The 19,424-nt window shown below is 40.5% G+C and overlaps 1 protein-coding gene across 1 annotated transcript in view; it reads right to left on the bottom strand.

Annotated features, from left to right (window-relative positions):
- Positions 1–18,945, bottom strand: part of ALDH1A1 (aldehyde dehydrogenase 1 family member A1) — a 99,052-nt gene extending 80,107 nt beyond the window's left edge. Inside the window, exon 1 of the mRNA XM_077474939.1 lies at positions 18,774–18,945. Coding sequence (XP_077331065.1) covers positions 18,774–18,857 — 84 coding nt within the window. The 5' untranslated portion in view covers positions 18,858–18,945. The remainder of the gene's footprint in view (positions 1–18,773) is intronic.
- Between the last annotated feature and the right edge of the window lie 479 nt (positions 18,946–19,424).

Raw genomic sequence — 19,424 nt, 5'->3', positions numbered from 1 at the left:
GACTTAGTGGGTTTCCTCAGGGTACTCTGGTCTCCTCCCACACTCCAAAGACATGCTGGTAGGTTGGCTCCTGTCTAAATTATCCCTTGTATGTATGCATGTTAGGGACCTGAGATTGTAAGCTCTTTGAGGGCAGGGACTGATGTGAAAGTACAAAATATATCTAAACTGCTGCATAAAGTGATGGTGCATTATAAGTACCTGTAATAATAATTAGGGCTGATTAGGGTAAACTAAGGTTAATAGAGGGTTAAATGAGAAAAGTTTTATTTGAAATAAGTCGGGTTGCTTTAACGGAAATCATCTGCAGATGCCTTACACCTACCTACAAGTCCTCAAATAGCTTGCTAAAGCCAGACCTGTGTCTAAATTTTAAGGAAATCTTACCGACTGGATTAGTATCAACTGATTGGCGCAAAGCAATGCAATGTAATACCATATTTAAAAGAGTGTTGAGATGTATGTCAGGAAATTATACACCAGTCAACATCCATTGTTTGTAAAACACTTGAAGTGCTGGCAAGGGATGGTTTTCAAGAATTTGCTAATGATAATTCTACCATATGTAAAAAAACAGCATGAATTTATGAAAGATCGCTCTTGTCAGACAAACTTGTTATCATTCCATGAGGAAGTGGGTATTGATTTAGACAGAGGAATGCCACTTTTGGTAGTATTATCAGATTTTGCTAAGGCAGTCAATGTTGTACCTCATAAACTTTTAATTCACACAATAAGGTCCAATGGTGTAGAATGAAAATTATGGATATGAGTAGAAAACTGGTTACAGGAACATATCCAGAGACCCGCCGTGATCCATGGTTCATTCTCTAAATGGACTAAGGTTGTGAGTGGTGTGCCCCTGGGTTCTGTGTTGAGGCTAATATGTTTTACCTTGTTTAATAATAATATTGAGGTTGGAATACAATGTCAACTTCACATTCTCATTGAAACTTCTGATGCCTTGTCACCCTTTCAGTCACTTAATCACAGCAATATGTCAGGATCCAATTGATGGGCTTGCTTCCAGACATTATTGCAGTTCATTATCCACTACTATGCTGCCAATCTGCCACTGCTCATACCTACAATCTTCTCATTTAAATTGTAGGAAGGTATAATAAACAAGGATCATGGGAACTGATGTTCCTTGCTGCCGTAAAAAAAAATCTGGTGCCCATAATCCCCTACAGACACAACAATGGCTAGGAGAACAGAACAGACGTGAAATTCCACCAACAAAAGGTAAATTGTGTATGTTCTTATTGTTTTTAAAGTACAGTTACACAGGGAACCTCATTCTTAATATATATGCATATTTGTATGGAAGTCTTTACATCCTCTTGAATTCCCTTACCCTTCCAGGGGTGGTTCAGCACCACCCTTAAAAGCTGTGTTGCCACTGGCTTATCATTTTCATACTTTTATTTTGTGGAAATTATATTTGAGAAACAAATTAGGTTTCAATCACTTCATACTCTTATTTACATTGACAACAAAATTCTGGAGTATGTGATAATACAAAAAATGATCCTCACTGTGAGTACAGTATTCATTTATTTTAGATAACCTCTGGACTTTGCAATTTCTGTACAATGACATGTAAGACACTCACATACAATGCTTGTACATATTGTTTGATGCATTTTTTTTCGTTGTTTTTATTAACATTTTCACATTAGGTATAAAAACAATAGCAAGACATTTGCACAGTACAGGATGCTCATTTGTCAATGAAAAGACAATGGGTACTTTTTATTGGTACATAGATGGTACTCAGAGAGCTCCTTATTAAGCAAATGAAAAGTGGGAAGAAGAAAGGAAATAAAATAGAGGGGGGGGGGGGTGGAAGTGGAGGGGAACAGAAGACTCCAAGCTCTGGTCCTCGTCGCCCAAGGGCCCCTCCAACCAGAGCCGTATGGGGGTCCCCAGTCAGGTAGCTGATCCAACGACCCCAGACTTTTTCAAAAACCTTTATTTTGTCATTCAAGACTGCCGAGAGCCTTTCATTTATCATGCGCCAGGAGAAGTCAAATGTGATGGCAGCTGACTCCAATTTCTGGCTATAGTGGTTCTGGCAGAAATAAATATAAAAGTGAGAAGCCTTCTCTAGTGTTTGGAGTCCTCATCAACCAAATGATTTGGGCAAGAGTAAAAATAAAGTTGTAAACCCTTATCCAAAATCATCGCACCTTGGGGCATTGCCACCATATATGGTATGTCATTCCATCCTTCCTACAACCTTGAAAGCACTATGGGGAAGCTCCCAAAACATATGTAGCCAGTATGGTCGGTACCATGTACCATCTTAAAAAGACCTTATAGTTTGCCTCTATAATAGAGGTGTTAATAAGTGATTTGGAAGCTGCTTGGAAGATACATTGCTACTCCTCTAGTTCGAGATTTTCTTGGAGTTCTTGCTCCAATTTCACCATGTAATCTTGTTTGACTGAGGTATGCATTAAGATAGTATACAATTCTGAAAAATGACCTTTAGTTTTATCATATTTGTGACACAGATATTCCATGGGTGATATAGTTGTTAGATTGCCATTGTGTGATAGGGTGCATCAATAGTATTTCAATTGAATATACCTATATTGTTCAGAATCTGGCACCTGATATTTATCTATTAGCGTCTGTTTAATTAACATGCCCTTGTGATCACAAATGTCTGCAATGCATAAGAGACCTTTATTGGTCCACCAATTGAAGTTATGAGGAGTGAGGCCTGGACTGAAATCTTTGTTTTGCAACAAAGGGGCCAATAGGCTATGTTGGGACTTAAACAAATGAAATTTAGATAATCTATCCCAAATGCTAAATGATAAGGAGAGAGAAAGGCATAAAATCATAGGTCGGCCCCGAGCCGGTATCCACATAGCATGGAATATCAATTTAGACAGACATGGGTGTGATTCTAAATGCATCAACAATAAGTGTGGCTGAGATTAATGGAACTTGATAAGCTGACATAGTTCAGTGGCATAGAAATATTTTAGCAGGTTGGGGACTCCTAGATCACCCTTGTTTTGGGGTGTATAATGTGTGTCTATTCACCCTAGGCCTCTTGTCACCCCAGAGAAACTGAAAGAGCTTATTTTGCAAAAATTAATAAATCAGTTCTAACCAAAGCAATTGGGAAAGTGCGAAAAAGGTACAAAACCCAGGGGGAGTGTAGTCTACCGAACCCCGTTGGGGGGTGGATCTGCCAGTTAAGCAAGTATGCCGTTAGGCGTTTGAAGAGTGCAGGGTAATTTTGGGAATATAGGACGTGTATGGAGGGAGATAGACATATACCTAGATAGGGGAGAGCTACAGGTTCCCAAACAAACTTATATGATAGTTGGAGGGCTTTCATTATCTGATACGGTAAGGAGATATTTAGTGCCTGGCATTTTTCTTGATTAATTGAGAGGCCCAAGAGCCATGACAAGGGCTGTTATGTGCCATAGAGATTGGGAAGGGTGGTGATGGGAATGGAGTCCATCATTAGGATATTGTCTGCAAAAAGTGCACATTTATGTTCTCTGACCCCACATTCTATACCCTTTATGTCTGGGCACTCGTGGATTTTGATAGCTAATGGTTCTATAGCCAGTACAAACAATAAAGGTGACAGCGGGCAGCCCTGGTGAGTCCCCCTTTGAATTGGAAAGGAATTGGACGATTAGCCTTTAATCATTAAAGATGCTGTAGGGGAACTGTACAGGACTTTTAGAGTCGACAAGAAATTCTGACCAAATCTGTACCTAGATAAGGCATAGAAGAGGTAGTTCCATGATAGGGAGTCAAAGGCCTTCCAAATATCTAGGTATAACAGCATGCCACATCTAGGCCCCTTCCTATCCCAATCTGAGCAGACAGCTGAAATGATGTCTATTATTTTCCTGGTCTGGTCAGACGCTTGGTGGGCCAGGAATGAATCCTGCTTGATCGGGGTGTATATAACGTGCAAGAAAATAATTCAGTCTACTGGTCAATATTTTGGACATTATTTTTAGATCCACTTTTATCAAGGATATTGGGCGGTAATTAGAGCAATCTCCATGGCCCCTGCCCTATTTCGTTATGACGAGTATGTACGCTGTACTTTCATGAGCTGGGATTGCAATTACCCCTATGGATGTCATTGAAATAGGTGCATAAGTGAGGGATAACAATCTCGTGCTATTTCTGATAATATTGACCCAAAAATCCATCTGAGATGGGTGTAGGGAATTTTTAGCCGATTTTAATTTCTAGGCTCGGAAAATTCTCCTTCCATAAGCTCAGTGTGGGCTTGCTGAAGCTGCGGTAGATGGATATTTTGAAATAATTCGTGCGCTTTTTCTTTTGAGAATTGGGCCTGTTGGCGATATAGTGTCGAGAAAAAGTCTTGAAATTCTCGTACTATCGATTGTGGGTTCTGAGTCAGTTGTCCATTACACAATTTCAGTCTGGGTAATGCCGGAGAATATTTCTGGGGTACTCATTTCCTGCAAGCCCACACTGAGCTTATGGAAGGATAATTTTCCGAGCCTAGAAATTAAAATCGGCTAAAAATTCCCTACACCCATCTAAGTCCCCAGGCTCAGATGGATTTTTGGGTCAATATTATCGGAAATATCAAGAGATTTTTATCCCTCACTTATGCACCTATTTCCTGGCTAACAGGGTAGTAGGTTTATCACCCATAGTGTAGTATTTATGTTTTAACCCGCGAATGGATTTTTCTGCTTGAGTGGTGAGAGTCAAATTTATGGCCATCTAGCCAATTCGAGTCAATTCTGTGTCTGATATCAATCAAAGGAGCCACTCTCTGTTCTTCTAGGAGGTTTTGTAACTCTATTTCCTGCTGTTTGATGGTGCTGTCACGATTACATTTAGATCTAGCAGCCAACAGAATAAACTTCCTCCAAATGGTAGCCTTATGGGCAGCCCAATTTATGGCTGAAGATTTATCCAATGATAAATTATCCCAAAAATATTTGCATAATTCAGTTTCTATTTCTGAGTACAAGGTGGGATAATTTAGCATGGATGCATTGAGGCGCCATGGAGAGGGATATGGCTTCATCTATAGATTAGAGAACAACATTTTATCAGCGGAATGATCGGACCATGGAACAGTCAGAATTTTTGTCAACATTATGTATGGTAATAGCGCTGTGTGAGTGAATATGTGATCTATGCCTGAATAGGTTTTATGCACATGAGAAAAATGTATGAAGTCCCTAGTGGAGGGATTGTCTTCCCACAAAGCGTCAACCAGACCATAAAGATGTAGTAGACAAGCTATCTTATTGCTATTCTTGGGTACTTGTTTGAGGACTGCCCTAACATGATCGGATCTGTCTAGAGTACGGTCAAGCGGGATGTTACTATCTTCCCTCAGAATCACCTATCCTTGGACCTTGGGCATTAAGACCATGAGCATAATGGCAAAGAATTCAACTTGTCCTGAATTAGGGGCATAGTAGGAGATAAGGGATTCTAGCTGATCGTGGATATGGCCAACCACCATGATATATCTACCAATTTTATCCTTTGCTACGGTGATATGGGGGTAAAGGGAAACATATAGCCACTCCTCTTTTCTTTTTGCTGTCCAAAGAGTGGTAGTATTTTGGGTATTTAGCACTAAGATACCTGGGGGGCGTTTAATGCATTTTTAAAGCATGTAAAGGTGTCAATGCATGTGGATATCAAAAATACAAATGAGGTCTATATAGAATATACACTGAGCAAAATTATAAACGCAACACTTTTGTGTTTGCCCCTATTTATCATGAGCTGAACTTAAAGATTAACAACTTTTTCTATGTTCACAAAAGGCCTTTTTCTCTCAAATATTGTTCAAAAATCTGTCTAAATCTGTGTTAGTGAGCACTTATCCTTTGCTGAGATAATCCATCCACCTCACAGGTGTGGCATATCCAGATGCTGATTAGACAGCATGAATATTGCACAAGTGTGACTTAGGCTGGCCACAATAAAAGGCCACTCACACAGCACAATGCCACAAATGTCGCAAGTTTGGAGGGAGCATGCAATTGGCATGCTGACTGCAGGAATGTCCACCAGAGCTGTTGCCCTTGAGTTGAATGTTAATTTCTCTACCATAAGCCATCTCCAAAGGCGTTTCAGAGAATTTGGAAGTCCATCCAACCGGCCTCACAACTGTAGACCGCATGTGACCACACCAGCCCAGAACTCCACATGCAGCATCTTTACCTCCAAGATCGTCTGAGAGCAGCGACCCATACAGCTGCAAGCAACAATCGGTTTGCATAACCAAAGAATTTTTTCACAAACTGTCAGGAACCATATCATGGAAGCTCATCTGCATGCCTGTCATCCTCATCGACCTGACTGCAGTTTGTCATCATAACCGACTTGAGTGGATAAATGCTCACATTCAATGGCGTCTGGCACTTTGGAGAGGTGTTCTGCTCATGATAAATAGGGGCAAACACAAAAGTGTTGCGTTTATAATTTTGCTCAGTGTACGTTTGAGCAAGATCTTGTAGATTAGTAATTTGTAATTAATCAGCAACAGTCAGATATTTACCAGATGTAGTGAAAATCCTAGTTGGATAATAACTTTTTTTAGCTTTTACTGGGCTGCCTTTCTTAAAGGGGTTGTAAACCCTTGTGTTTTTTCACCTTAATGCATCCTATGCATTAAGGTGAAAAAACTTCTGACAGTGACAGCCCCCTAGCCCCCCCCCCCCCCCGTTTTACTCACCTGACCCCCTTCGTTCCTTCGGCAGAGACGCGCTCTACCTCTCTGCCTGGGGTTCTCAGCTCTTGATTGGATAGATTGATATCAGTGCAGCCATTGGCTCCCACTGCTGTCAATCACATCCAATGATGCAGGCTCCGGGGGGCGGGGCCGAGTCCTTCATTCTGCTTCTATGGACACAAATGCTGGACTTGGGAGCACATCTGCAATGTAAACCCCTGGGTGAACGCTTCTCCTAGGGGGTTATACGATGCGGGGAGGAGCTGATAGTGCCGCCGGGGGACACCAAAAAAGGATGATCGGGGCCACTCTATGCAAAACATCCTGCACAGTGGAGGTAAGTATTTCATGTTTGTTATTTAAAAAAAAAAAAAAAAAAAAAAAACAAGGCTTTACAATCACTTTAATTTCTTCCCTATCTCTAGAAGTTATCTGGAGGTTATTCATAAATATGCTCTACATTATGTCTCTACATTATAAAAAAATAAGAAAAACATAAGTGGCTTTTGAGTGAGCTATGACAGATTCCACTACAATTGCCACTATAGTTACTGCTACAAATAAACAGAGACATGCACAACATTTTTTAACCTGGGGCCAGTCTATAAACAATCAAGTATCTTCATATTCCTAACAAGCAGTGAACTTTAAAACAAGCCATAAAGGGACCCTGTTGCCAAACTATTAATTTAAACAGCTCTTATGTAAGATTATATGTGCATTTAACATATTGTATGCATGTTAATTAACTGTGGGCAGGCATCCATCCAAAAGCTGCTGATGGGTTTGGATGTGATGCCAGCAGTCCCAGAAGACTCACATCTGTCAATCAAGTGACAATCTATACTATCCCCCTTCACTCCTCCCCCAGCAACTACATAAAAGGTTTTATAGAGAGTAGGGGTATAGAAGGAGACTGTGCCAGGAAGTGGAATAGTCAATTGTTCTAGCAAGTTCAAAGCATATTGCAAGTGGATTTAAAACTGTTTATGGAAAAGAAAAAAACATTGTAAGTAAGCTTTTAAAGTTATTGGATTTTCTGTATTTTACATGCAATTGTGTAGGCTGGTGACAGGGTGTTTTTAATTACCTCTGAATCTACAGGCAGAACTCAAAGTGGTGAACTATCAAGTCTTTAGGTTCTCCCACAGCTGTGTGCAGCCATTTCTGGGGATCGAAGTGATCCAGACGGTGCTGCAGTTGCTACGAAATGACTTTAATGAATGCCCTCCTGGCATGGGGAAGTTTACAGAAAATTTACAGTGGGCTTAGAAAGGGAATATGAACCTCCGCTAAGACCATGGCTGCTGGAAACAGTCTAGTCACAATAAGTATATATGCACAAATATTCTTTTAAATCTCCTAAAATGTTGAATGTATCTCCTCTGATACACGAATACACTGCAAATTACAGCTATAACCCTGTACATATGGGCCGAATGTTGATCGGTATTGGCTGGCTCAATAGAATTGGCCAACATTTGGCCCATGTGTACTGCAGCCAGGGCAAGACTGAAAAAGGTCTGCCGATCGGCTCCTGATCACAGTGACTGGAGTGTTCTGACAGGGGGGTCGCCCCTCTGTCAGAACACAAAAGAAAAGCAGGGGAGACCACTGTACTAACTTTGGATTCTTAGTACAGCAGCTCCTCCTGAGCTGTCAGGTTTTTTTTTCCGTTCAGCCTGCTGGATTGAACAAAAAAAAAAAAACTAGCAGCGTGCACTTTAAGTGATTAAGTGATTATGAAGTTGAATATGGGAAGAAACTGGAGCACCCAGTGGATGCCCTTGCAGGGACAACATGCATCATGCAGATCATGCTCTGGTGGCATCTAAACCCTGGATCATGATAAAACCAAATAGACACTGAACCAATAAGTGACCCAATTAATAACAATTAACACGAACATGCAACTACCTGGAACATGGAACATAGGACCCGTTAATGGTTCCTAATTCAAAATCAGGCAATTTCTTTTTAAATTCAGCTAGTGCTAAAATCTGATTTTTTTTTTTTTTTTTTATATTATCCTTATTTAGAAGATGGAGCAATTGCCAATTAATAACAATTAACACGAACATGCAACTACCTGGAACATGGAACATAGGACCCGTTAATGGTTCCTAATTCAAAATCAGGAAATTTCTTTTTAAATTCAGCTAGTGCTAAAATCGGATTTTTTTTTTCTTTTTATATTATCCTTATTTAGAAGATGGAGCAATTGCCAATTAATAACAATTAACACGAACATGCAACTACCTGGAACATGGAACATAGGACCCGTTAATGGTTCCTAATTCAAAATCAGGAAATTTCTTTTTAAATTCAGCTAGTGCTAAAATCTGATTTTTTTTTTCTTTTTATATTATCCTTATTTAGAAGATGGAGCAATTGCCAAATGACATTGATAATTTAGAAATTTCAATCTTTACAAGAGTTTTTGTTTTACGCTTTACAAAAGAACACACAGAAAGTTAATGTTATAGATAAATAATTCCAGTGTCTCTAGAGTCTTTACCAAAAAAGAGCAATTATAAGCTCAAGTGACACTGGAAGGAGGAAACTCCAGAAGGCAAAATGGCTAAAGAGAAAATAATGAACAAAACCTGTAAAGCAATTTTCTAAAACAAATGATTTTAATTGGGGACCCCTGTTCTAGTGTCCAACAACTTGGAGGTATTTCCTGTCACTTCCTGATGTGTATTTAGGATTGAATGTCAAGGGATAACACCCAATGGAACACATGCAAAAGAAAAACACTGACAGGGATAATTTATCACCATTTTATACTCTATCATGCAAAAATAAAGTTTTGCCTTAATATTAGACATGTGCAGAGTAAAATATTTCGTTTCGGAATTTCGTTTTCGTCCGAAAACTTAATTTATTTAGTTACTCCCGAAATTCGTTTTTATTTATTTCGTTTTCGTTCAAAAATTGTCCGAAAATCCACATGAATTATGTTCGAATCTGTCTTGGAAGGCTTATGGTGTCTGTCAATGTATAAAGAAGATTTGACGGAGCTAACTATATAGCATACTTTAGAACCCTATTAAAGTCTATGGGACTCCAACGTTCAAAATCTAAAGTGCTAATTTTAAAGGCTAATTTGCAAGTTACTGTCCTAAAAAGTGTTTGGGGACCGGGTCCTGCCCCAGGGGACATGTATCAATGCAAAAAAAAGTTTTAAAAACGGCCGTTTTTTCGGGAGCAGTGATTTTAATAATGATTAACCACTTTCAGACCGGACCATTTTGCTGGTAAATGACCAGAGGTCTTTTTACACTTTGGCACTGCGCTGCTTTAACTGGTAATTGCGCGGTCATGCAATGTTGTACCCAAACAAAATTTGCGTCCTTTTCTTCCCACAAATAGAGCTTTCTTTTGATGGTATTTGATTGCCTCTGCGATTTTTATTTTTTGCGATATAAACGTAAAAAGACCGCAAATTTTGAAAAAAAATGATATTTTCTACTTTTTGTTATTAGAAAAATCCAATAAACTCAATTTTAGTCATACATTTAGGCCAAAATGTATTCAGCCACATGTCTTTGGTAAAAAAAAAGTCAATAATTGTATATTTATTGGTTTGCGCAAAAGTTGTCACATCTACAAACTAAGGTACGTTTTCTGGAATTTACGCAGCTTTTAGTTTACGACTGCCTATCTCATTTCTTGAGGTGCTAAAATGGCAGGGCAGTACAAAACCCCCCCAAATGACCCCATTTTGGAAAGTAGACCCCCTAAGGAAATTGATAAGAGGCATGTTGAGCCCATTGAATATTTTATTTTTTTGCCTCAAGCGATTGAATAATGACAAAAAAAAATTTTTATTTTTATTTTTTACACAAAGTTGTCACTAAATGATATATTGCTCACACATGCTATGGGCGTATGTGAAATGACACCCCAAAATAAATTCTGCTGCTTCTCCTGAGTACGGGGATACCACATATGTGGGACTTTTTGGGAGCCTAGCCGCGTACGGGGCCCCGAAAACCAAGCACCGCCTTCAGGCTTTCTAAGGGCGTAAATTTTTGAGTTCACTTCTCACTACCTATTACAGTTTTGAAGGCCATAAAATGCCAAGATGGCACAAAACCCCCACAAATGACCCCATTTTAGAAAGTAGACACCCCAAGCTATTTGCTGAGAGGCATGTTGAGTTCATGGAATATTTTATATTTTGCCACAAGTTGCGGGAAAATTACAAACTTTTTTTTTTATTTTTTTTTTTTCACAAAGTTGTCACTAAATGATATATTGCTCACACATGCCATGGGCATATGTGAAATGACACCCCAAAATAAATTCTGCTGCTTCTCCTGAGTACGGGGATACCACATATGTGGGACTTTTTGGGAGCCTAGCCGCGTACGGGGCCCCGAAAACCAAGCACCGCCTTCAGGCTTTCTAAGGGCGTAAATATTTGACTTCACTCCTCACTACCTATTACAGTTTTGAAGGCCATAAAATGCCAAGATGGCACAAAACCCCCACAAATGACCCCATTTTAGAAAGTAGACACCCCAAGCTATTTGCTGAGAGGCATGTTGAGTCCATGGAATATTTTATATTTTGCCACAAGTTGCGGGAAAATTACAAACTTTTTTTTTTTTTTTTTTTTTTCACAAAGTTGTCACTAAATGATATATTGCTCACGCATGCCATGGGCATATGTGAAATGACACCCCAAAATAAATTCTGCTGCTTCTCCTGAGTACGGGGATACCACATATGTGGGACTTTTTGGGAGCCTAGCCGCGTACGGGGCCCCGAAAACCAAGCACCGCCTTCAGGCTTTCTAAGGGCGTTACAGTTTTGAAGGCCATAAAATGCCAAGATGGCACAAACCCCCCCCCAAATGACCCCATTTTGGAAAGTAGACACCCCTAAATTTAGGGGTACACTAGTGAGACTAGGTAATAAATGGCGGGTGCCCTGAAACTATAAAAAAATAACTAACCAACCAGCGTCACCTGTAACAGTTATATGGTGATCACTGGTGAAAGGGTTAACTAGGGGGCAATCAGGGGGCTTTATGCGGTAGTATATGGGGGTCCCTGGCGCTATAAAAAGCTGCGGCGAACCTAAATACCTACCTGCCTAACTAGCGTCACCTGTGACACTAATACAGCGATCAGAAAAACGATCGCTTATTAGGCTGGGTTCACACTGGAGCGATGCGGGAACGCCACGAATGCGCGGCGGGTTCCCGCATCGCATGCCTCCCGGCGGCAGTTCACACTGCCCTATGCGAACTGCTGGGAGTGTCAGTGAAATGTTACTGACACCCCCAGATCAGTTCGCATATCGCAGTGCGATCTGCAAACTCGGATCGCATGGTGTGAACACCCATGCGATCCGATTCTGCTGCGGGCCAAAAAAAGGGTCCCGTGCGAATTTGCGGCGGGTGCGGCGGGTGTGGCGGGTGCGGCGGGTGCGGCGAATGGCTGAACTCGAATCGCACAGAGATCGGATGTGATTTGCACTGCAGTGCGGTGCGAATCACATCCGTTCTCAAACCGCTGCAATCTGAACCCAGCCTTAGTGACACTGGCGACGGGGGGTGATCACGGGGTTAAACCTTTATTGGGGGGGTTAGGGGGGTACCTTAGAACTAAAGGGGGCTAACCCTAACTGCCCTAACAGTTATTAGTCACAAATGACACCCGCCGGGTGATCAGGGGGTTAAACCTTTATTAGGTAATAAATGGCGGGTGCCCTGAAACTATAAAAAAATAACTAACCAACCAGCGTCACCTGTAACAGTTATATGGTGATCACTGGTGAAAGGGTTAACTAGGGGGCAATCAGGGGGCTTTATGCGGTAGTATATGGGGGTCCCTGGCGCTATAAAAAGCTGCGGCGAACCTAAATACCTACCTGCCTAACTAGCGTCACCTGTGACACTAATACAGCGATCAGAAAAACGATCGCTTATTAGGCTGGGTTCACACTGGAGCGATGCGGGAACGCCACGAATGCGCGGCGGGTTCCCGCATCGCATGCCTCCCGGCGGCAGTTCACACTGCCCTATGCGAACTGCTGGGAGTGTCAGTGAAATGTTACTGACACCCCCAGATCAGTTCGCATATCGCAGTGCGATCTGCAAACTCGGATCGCATGGTGTGAACACCCATGCGATCCGATTCTGCTGCGGGCCAAAAAAAGGGTCCCGTGCGAATTTGCGGCGGGTGTGGCGGGTGCGGCGGGTGCGGCGAATGGCTGAACTCGAATCGCACAGAGATCGGATGTGATTTGCACTGCAGTGCGGTGCGAATCACATTCGTTCTCATAAACCGCTGCAATGTGAACCCAGCCTTAGTGACACTGGCGACGGGGGGTGATCACGGGGTTAAACCTTTATTGGGGGGGTTAGGGGGGTACATTAGAACTAAAGGGGGCTAACTCTAACTGCCCTAACAGTTATTACAGTCACAAATGACACCAATGCAAAAAAAAAAAAAAATGACATTGGTGTCACTGTGACTGGGGGGCAGGGGTAATTGGGGGGGTGATCGGGGGGTAAAGGGGGGGTGTGAGTGTGCCTGGCATGTTCTACTGTGTGTGTAGAGTGTTGGTGCAACTCACCGATCCGCTCTCCTCCGTGTCGGAACGGAAAATACCGACACGGAGGAGAGAATACATCACTTCCTCTCCTGTGTTTACATTACAGGAGAGGAAGTGATGTCACCGGGGATTTCCATTCGTCGAGAGCGATCGCGAGGGGGTGGCCATGAATGAATGGCCGCCCCCTCATCCCGGATCGCTCTCGAAGAAATGCCGACCGCCGCAGGCACCGGGGGGGGGCCCGATCGGGCCCCCCACCCGCGGGCAGGCAGGGACTTATATATACGCCCATATGCCTGCCCGTGCCATTCTGCCGACGTATATCGTCGTGCGGCGGTCGGCAAGTGGTTAAAGTGAAACAATAAAAGTGTAATATTCCTTTAAATTTCGTAGAGGGGGGTTGTCTATAGTATGCCTGTGAAGGAGCGCATGTTTCCCGTGCTTAGAATTGTCCCTGCACAAAGTGTCATTTATGCAGGAAAAAAGTCCTTTAAAATCACTCGCAGCTATAATGAATTGTCGGCTCCGTAATACAGAGAACACTCATTGAAAGTCATTGATAAAAAAATAAATAAATAAATAAAATAAAAAAGCGTGGGGGTCCCCCAAATTCAATTACCAGGCCCTTCAGGTCTGGTATGGATATTAAGGGGAACCCTGCCTCAAATTTAAGAAAAATTTGACGTGGGGTTCCCCCTAAAAATCCATACCAGACCCTTTATCCGAGCACGCAACCTGGCAGGCCGCAGGAAAAGAGGGGGGACGAGAGAGCGGCCCCCCCTCCCTCCTGAACTGTACCAGGCCACATGCCCTCAACATTGGGAGGATGCTTTGGGGGTCTGTGACCCCTCAAAGCACCTTGTCCCCATGTTGATGAGGACAAGGGCCTCATCCCCACAACCCTGGCCGGGGGTTGTGGAGGTCTGCGGGCGGGGGGCTTATCAGAATCTGGGGACCCACACACTTTTGAAAAATTCCTTTATTAAAAAAAAAAAAAAAAAAGATTCCAGCGGCGGTAATCCACTCTTGCTATCCAGCGACGGACGGTCATCTCTCCAGCGATGTCTCATCTCATCCAGCGCAGCGATCCATCCTTCTTCTGTCTCCTCCACGGAGACACTACAGGCATTCCGGCGGCTGACGTTTCTTATATACGGAGGGCGGGGCCACCCGTCACCTGACCCCGCCCCCCTCTGACGCAAGGGGAAACCCGGGGTTCCCCGTGATGTATGGGTGACCCCGCCCCCCTCTGATGTAACGGAAACCTGCCTGTGTTACATCAGAGGGGTGCGGGTCACCCCTACGTCACAGGGAACCCCGGGTTTCCCCTTTATTTTTTTATTTTTAATAAAGGAATTTTTCAAAAGTGTGTTTGTTTTATTTAACCATTTTTTACACTTTCTTTGTGAAATGGTAGGGGTACTTTTGTACCCCCTTACCATTTCAAACAGGGGGGGGCGGGATCTGGGGGTCCCCTTGTTAAAGGGGGCTTCCAGATTCTGATAAGCCCCCCGCCCGCAGACCTCCACAACCACCGGCCAGGGTTGTGGGGATGAGGCCCTTAAAGGACTTTTTTTCCTGCATAAATGACACTTTGTGCAGGGACAATTCTAAGCACGGGAAACATGCGCCCCTTCACAGGCATACTATAGACAACCCCCCCCCCCCCCCTACGAAATTTAAAGGAATATTACACTTTTATTGTTTCACTTAAATCATTATTAAAATCACTGCTCCCGAAAAAACGGACGTTTTTAAAACTTTTTTTTGCATTGATATGTCCCCTGGGGCAGGACCCAATCTCCTATTCTATATCGAACTGTTGTAACAACGAAAACGAACGAAAATAAAGCATTTATTTATGTCGGATTTTCGTTTTTCGGATTTTGTGCTTTCGTTATCGTTTGTCAAAACGAAAACGAAAATAGCTGAAATTCGGACGAAAATGCGTTCGGACGAAAACGAATGCACATGTCTACTTAATATACAGTATACGTCAAGCCATGTCCATCTGTTGTTAAATAATGCTGTTTGTACATGCTAAAGAGGTCCATAAAAAAATTATTGAGCGATTGGGTGGCTAATTTGTGACAACTGAAAGCATGAGATAATCTTATATTAGTAAAATTCAGTCATCTGAAGTGGTCATTTAATAATGACCATATACACAGACGAGTTCAGTTATGTTATGCATCTATAATTATTAATCTAATATCCGCTCACCAGCAGAAGTCAAATATGATCATCATCTTAGGTCTAATTGAATAAATTAACTATGCTGATTGTCTCATGCACGGGCAGATAAATTAATACTTTGCCGCTTCACAAAATCCAAGATTTTATTTGAATTATGACACACCTTTATCTTACTATTATAAAATTTGACAGGTGGAAACAAGAATTTACTCTTGTCAAAATGTATTTTTCTGTGTCTTAGACACTACAGCTATCAGAATAGTGAGAGTATCCACGAGTGAAAATTTTAGAAGGGATGGAGGACATTTGATACTGTATGCTTACAGCTACCACACCTTGCTCTGTAAACGAACACCTTCGCCCTACACCTTTCACTAGCACTATCAATTGAAACCTTGAAAATTATTCACACACTTCAAGGGATCAGATCAAAAAGACTTCCAAAAGTAGCATTATCTTTATGAATGAAAAATTCCATGGAATTCTCCAGGTGGATACAAGAAGGAACGTATTTATGGAGAAACATTATACTGGAAGGTTGAGAAGTGATCATGTAATTAGTAACTTATTATAGCTGGTTTTAAATTGCCTACAGTTTAGTATAAGCTCGTCTCATCCATTTTACAGATTGAAGTAAAGTGTTTTCCTTAATATAATGTTTTCGCCTTGTTTTTAGCATGAGCATGACCATACATTTGGGGGTGTGCTTTTCCAGAAACCTGAACAAATTAATAATTCCAGACTCTAAAATATTTAGAATATTAAAGTCATAGTTCAGTGTTGTGTTGTGTTATTATCTCCTCTGCCTATACATTTAATTTAGACATTTGGGAGGATTTACTCAAAGTCGTGCACACAGAATCTGGTGCAACTGTGTATAGTAACCAGAGGCAAAAAGGAAGTTCTGGATAGTCACACTCCAGAATATAGCCTTTATTAGTAAAAATTCTCACAGATACAAGCCACAGCCAAAAATGGGACAAACGAACTGACGCATTTCACCCTTAACAGTGCTTAGTCATAGCTCTGTGTATAGTAGCCAATCAACTTCTAACCTTGTTCAATTAAGCTTTGACAATAAAACCTGGAAGCTGAATGGTTACTATGCACAGTTGCATCAGATTCTGTGTGCACCACTTTTAGTAACTCTCCCCCTAAAGCCTAGTACACACAATGAGATTATCGGATGAAAGATCATCATTTTTTTTTGGATGCTAATCTCCATATTGAAAACTAATAGGTTACTAAAGTATAAAGATTCTCATATGACAGAATAAAAATTCGGAAGTGATATGTGATGTAATGTGTTGAAGTATATTTGTATTGTATTTTCAAACTAAAACTGATTCACTTTAGTGAAAATTCTACGATCTGGTATCATGCGGAATTTTTTTTAGTGTTTGTCCCTTTTCGGATGACAGCTGTGTACTAATGATCAGATTATCGTGCGATCGATTCAAAAGCAGTACTTTTTGTATGATATTCTAAGTGTTTATACAGGGTGTTCTTCTATATCAGGGGTGCTCAACCTGTGGCTCTCCAGCTGTTGCGGAACTACAAGTCCCATGAGACATGGCAAGGCTGAAAAGTACAAGCATGACTCCCAAAAGCAGAGGCATGATGGGACTTGTAGTTTCACAACAGCTGGAGAGCCACAGGTTGAGCACCCCTGTTCTATATCATACAGCTATACCTATCCTGTGCTGTAAAATGCCATTCAATGCTAATCACATGAGGATAATTAGTGATTGGTGCCTTTGCTTGAATGTTTGTATGTCGATCTGTCTATTTTGAGGAAAGCCATTACAGTCCGGAATCAAATTGTGATTCACATTTTTCTGCAGATTGGACAAATCTGCAATCTCAAGCAAAAGAACATTGAAATTTCTCTATTTAAAAAGCCAATAGCTCATCACTTAAATAAATCATAAATATCATTCAAAGGGCAGATGAAATAGCACTGTTATTTTTAACTAGAGCCGTTACTTAAAAAAAAAAAGTCTTGTAGTGAAGACTTTATTAATTTAAATCAGAAGTTGATAGCCACCGGCACACTTTAGAAAGTGATATATTTTGAAAAAAGGACAGAATTCACTGAAAGCATTATACTGTGTCATTTACATCAGTGCTTCACAATGCAGCATGTGGTTTAAAACATGTCAACTAACTGTTTTTAGAAGCGATTCATAATAGCCTCTTTATTCAAGAAAATAACATGGTTAAGCCGAGATACTTGCGCTGCCAAGCATGCACATTTCACAAATTAACATTCTACATGTAACATAATTATGAAGAGCATAAAGTACTATTTGTTCAGCTCTTGTGAATAAAACTACATTTTGGGTAAGTGTATTTTTAAAAGAAAATCAATAAACTAGAGGGATAAAAATGATTATTATTTTGTTTTCTACAAATGTTCACAGAATCTTCACTTCTATACCTAACAGGAGGCACAGAAAAAACAGATTTATTGTACACAGTGCTAGTCTGACACATAATACTTTGAGACTTTGCATTCTAAAAGATATAACATAGTCAAAAAGTTCAGCAGGCCTACATTCCATTAGTATCTGGCAAAGTCTAAAGTACACAAGTTCAACAGTCATTTTGTATGGAAATGTTTTATCAGTCTACAAGTGTTTGTGAATATTGCTTGCTACTTACAGATGGGGAAACCGGAAAAAAAAAAAAAAAAACATGTCACCCTCACCCAAGATCTGAATTTAACACACAGCATTCCCTAACATGTACTCAGTATTTGGTTTTCGAGCGGTTAAAAAAAATAAAAAAATAAAAAAATCTTGTTCTCTGCTATCTACTTGGCCCACGTACAAGTGAAAGCATTCCAAAACAGATGGATAGTGCAGAGAAATTGTGCAAATGTTTTCTAAACAGTTGTTTCTTCTTAACGTACCACTCACACTATTTTAACAGCACTAAGAATGTTAACTTTTCCATGCCTAAAAAAAAAAAAAAAAAAAAAAAAAGTACAAACTTATTTGTTCACAAAATTTGGCTGCATAGCAAAATAACACATGCTGCATATGTCTCAGCTTCTGACAGACTTAGATAAACTCACAAGGGTGTAGGGTTGTTTACTCCCTTCTCATACATTATAATAATGAACTTCTGAACAGCCACGTAACAATGTACTGAAATGCAATGATAAAACTAGTATTATACTAAAAATCTAGAAGAAAATCTGAAAAACTAAAAGAAATCTGAAAACTGTCATGCAAAAAAAAATAGCATAAGTACTAGTGTAATTGATTCTTACCTTGGTGTATTTAATTTCCAAGTTGCTGAGTGGAGCAGGCAGTCCACTTATCCCATCAGATTTTTGCTTATTGTCGGATGACATTTTGAGGCTATTTACTGAAACACAGGTGGAATAAAGTATAGTGTTAGTCAGGCTCAGCGAGTTTGTCCTGACTGAAGACTAGCTTCCCCTTTGTCTTTTATTTAAGATTGGACACAAGTTTATTTGCATACAAAGAGATGATTGGACAGATCCATCCATAGTCAGGAAATAGAACACTATTCCAAGTAGTACCTCCCCTAAAAATGCTTTTGCTCTGATTTAAGATTTTCTTTTTTTTTCCTGTTCTGTTTATGTTTTCTATTTTTATTTTTGTCTGTTCTCTTTATGTATTATTTTTTTCTATCTATCTATCTATCTATCTATCTATCTATCTATCTATCTATCTATCTATCTATCTATCTATCTATCTATCTATCTATCTATCTATCTATCTATCTATCTATCTATCTATCTATCTAATCTATCCATCTATCTATCTATCTATCCCTCTATCTATCCCTCTATCTATCCATCTATCTATCTATCTATCTATCTATCTATCTATCTATCTATCTATCTATCTATCTATCTATCTATCTATCTATCTATCTATCTATCTAGTTATCT

Source organism: Lithobates pipiens, unplaced genomic scaffold (assembly GCF_037356315.1).
Source record: "Lithobates pipiens isolate NorthernLeopardFrog02 unplaced genomic scaffold, aLitPip1_a1.2 Scaffold_13, whole genome shotgun sequence".
Lineage (NCBI taxonomy): Eukaryota > Metazoa > Chordata > Amphibia > Anura > Ranidae > Lithobates > Lithobates pipiens.
Note: the sequence above shows the minus strand (reverse complement) of the source record. Positions and strands in the feature narration are given on the sequence as shown.